This window comes from Fonticula alba (assembly GCF_000388065.1).
Source record: "Fonticula alba strain ATCC 38817 unplaced genomic scaffold supercont2.8, whole genome shotgun sequence".
Lineage (NCBI taxonomy): Eukaryota > Rotosphaerida > Fonticulaceae > Fonticula > Fonticula alba.
In genome coordinates, this window is record NW_009242978.1 from 686312 (window position 1) to 688440 (window position 2129).

Consider the following 2129-nt stretch of genomic DNA (forward strand, 5'->3'; position numbering starts at 1 on the left):
CCCGCTCCCCCCCCCCCTCGCCGGCCTCGTCCCCCCTGTCGCGGCAGCCCGCTTGTCCCGGCCCGCGCGCGCGCGCACCATGTCCTCGCAGTCTGGCACGCCGCCGCCCCTCGGGCTCTTCGTCGAGCGCTGGGTCAGCAATCCGATGTCCGACTGGACCACGGTGGACTGGATGAACTCCGGCATTCTGCTGGACACTTGCCACCATCCGCACCGGGATCCCGATGTCCCGATTTCCCTGTGCCTGGTGTGCTTCTCGCGGCACTGGTTCAACTTCCTGGAAGCACACTCCTTCTTCTTCCTGCCGCCGGCGCACTATGGCGGCCCGCTCCCGGCATACGTGGTCCCGGACTACGGGTCAACTGCCCACCTGCCGGGGAGCGAGCTGCAGCTGTGCCATGCCCCGCGGCTGGACGTGTCGCCCATCGTTTTGGCCATCAGCCTGGCCCGGGCCCCGGGGATAGGGGGCTCCGGGGCCAAGGCCGACACCGCCGCCGCCCCCGCCCCCGCCGCCGCCCCCGCCACCACCACCAGTGCGGTCGAGCGTCCAGCCGCGCCGCTGCGACTCTTCCAGGCACTGCCCTTCCGTGTGGCGGATCCGGCCGTCCGGTCGATCCCGGCGGCCGGCGGCGCAGCCACCCCACCGGGCCCAGCCCCGGCCCCGGGCGCAGGCCCCCCTGCTGCCGCCGCCGCCGCCGCCGCCGCCGCCGCCCCCGGCCCACCGACCACCGCCGCCACGTCCCTCTATTTTCTCCTTCAGTCCCCGCCGCAGGATTCGAATGCCCGAAGCTCGGCGCAGAATCTGCGCCGGCGATCGCGCGTCCGCGAGCGCGTCCGCAAAGCCGCCCAGCTGGAGTTCGGCTACTACGACCCGGCCAACATGCCGGACCTGCATCTGTCCTCGCGGCCGGCCCCGGGCGGCGACGGCAGCGGGGGCGACGACCCAGCCGGTCCGGCCGGCTCATCGACCACGCCGCCGCCCATGCCGCCGGTTCCCCCGCACCAGGAGAACTATCTGTACTTTCCGCCGCGCATCCGGCCGATCGCCGATGTCTCGGCCTTTTGCCGAGCCGGTGCCGTGGCCGCCCGGCGCCCTTCGCCCCCCTCCAAGCGGGAGCCCGACACATTCCCCCTCTCGGCTATGGACGCTGCGCAGCAGCATTCACAGCCTCAGCAGCAGGCCCAGCAGCAGCAGCAGCAGCAGCAGCAGCAGCGACAGTAGTTGTAGTCCCCCGTCGTATGCGCGCCAGCCTCCGCCCCGCCCCGCCCCGCCCCGCCCCCCCCCCTCTCTCTCTCTTTATACATACACACGCACATGCGCCTGTCGACCCACCCACCCACACACACACACACACACACACACACACACGCCGAGTCGGGGCGGGCCCTTTGCGGGAGCCCAAAATCGGGGGGTTGCTGTTGGGGAAGGTGCCGCAGGCAAGCGCGGCATGTATTGTCCGTCAAGACCCTCGTCCGGGCTTCACTCAAGCACCAGCAATATCGATGGGTCAATGTCGAAGGGTGACTGGAGCAGGTCCAGTCCGTCGGGGGCCTGGGGCTTGGGATCGCCTCGGTCCTCTCGAAGGGGCAGCACCCGGATGGCCGAGGACCGGCGCGCCGGCTCGGAAGGGGAGGTCGACAGCAGGGGCCGCCGCTCGTCCAGCGTGGCGACGGCCGCCGCGGCGCCTCCCCCGCGCGGAGGCCCGTGCCCCAGGGAGGTGGTCACGCGAAACCGAGCGACCGGGGCCCCGCGACTCGCTAGTCGGCAGAGGTCTGGTATTATTTCGGCTTTTTGAAGGTCATTGATTATGGGGTGGGGGGGGGGGGGGCATAAGGCCAGCGGGGGAGGGGGGCGCACCACGCGCAGAGATCGCAGGCGAGTCAGCACCGGCAGGGCCGACGGGAGGATGAGTGGCCGAGACCGGCGGATGCTGAGGAGGGCCAGCGGGGGCGGGGGCAGACCCCGGGCTCCGGTCACCAGGGGGAGGATGTCGCTGGGCTGGATGTCGGTGATGTCATTCAGGAGGAGCTTCTGCAGCCGGGGGAGATTTGAAAAAATCTGGACCAGCAAGGAGGCATTAGTGTCGGGTGTCGGCAGGGCGGGGCAAAGTGCGTGGGAGGGGGGGCAG

At 71.1% G+C, this 2129-nt stretch overlaps 2 protein-coding genes across 2 annotated transcripts in view; one reads left to right on the forward strand and one right to left on the reverse strand.

The window, feature by feature from the left end:
• Nucleotides 1-7: 7 nt before the first annotated feature.
• On the forward strand, nt 8-1222 carry H696_04809 (hypothetical protein; the record flags this gene model as incomplete). Its single annotated transcript, XM_009498674.1, has 1 exon — nt 8-1222. The coding sequence occupies exon 1, from the start codon at nt 80-82 to the stop codon at nt 1220-1222; it is 1143 nt and encodes a 380-aa protein (XP_009496949.1). The 5' UTR covers nt 8-79.
• Nucleotides 1223-1480: 258 nt separating this feature from the next.
• Nucleotides 1481-2129, reverse strand: part of H696_04810 (hypothetical protein) — a gene marked incomplete at both ends in the record, with an annotated part of 3321 nt that continues 2672 nt past the window's right edge. Inside the window, 2 exons of the mRNA XM_009498675.1 lie at nt 1481-1621; nt 1859-2059. Of these exons, the coding sequence (XP_009496950.1) occupies nt 1481-1621; nt 1859-2059 (342 nt within the window). The remainder of the gene's footprint in view (nt 1622-1858; nt 2060-2129) is intronic.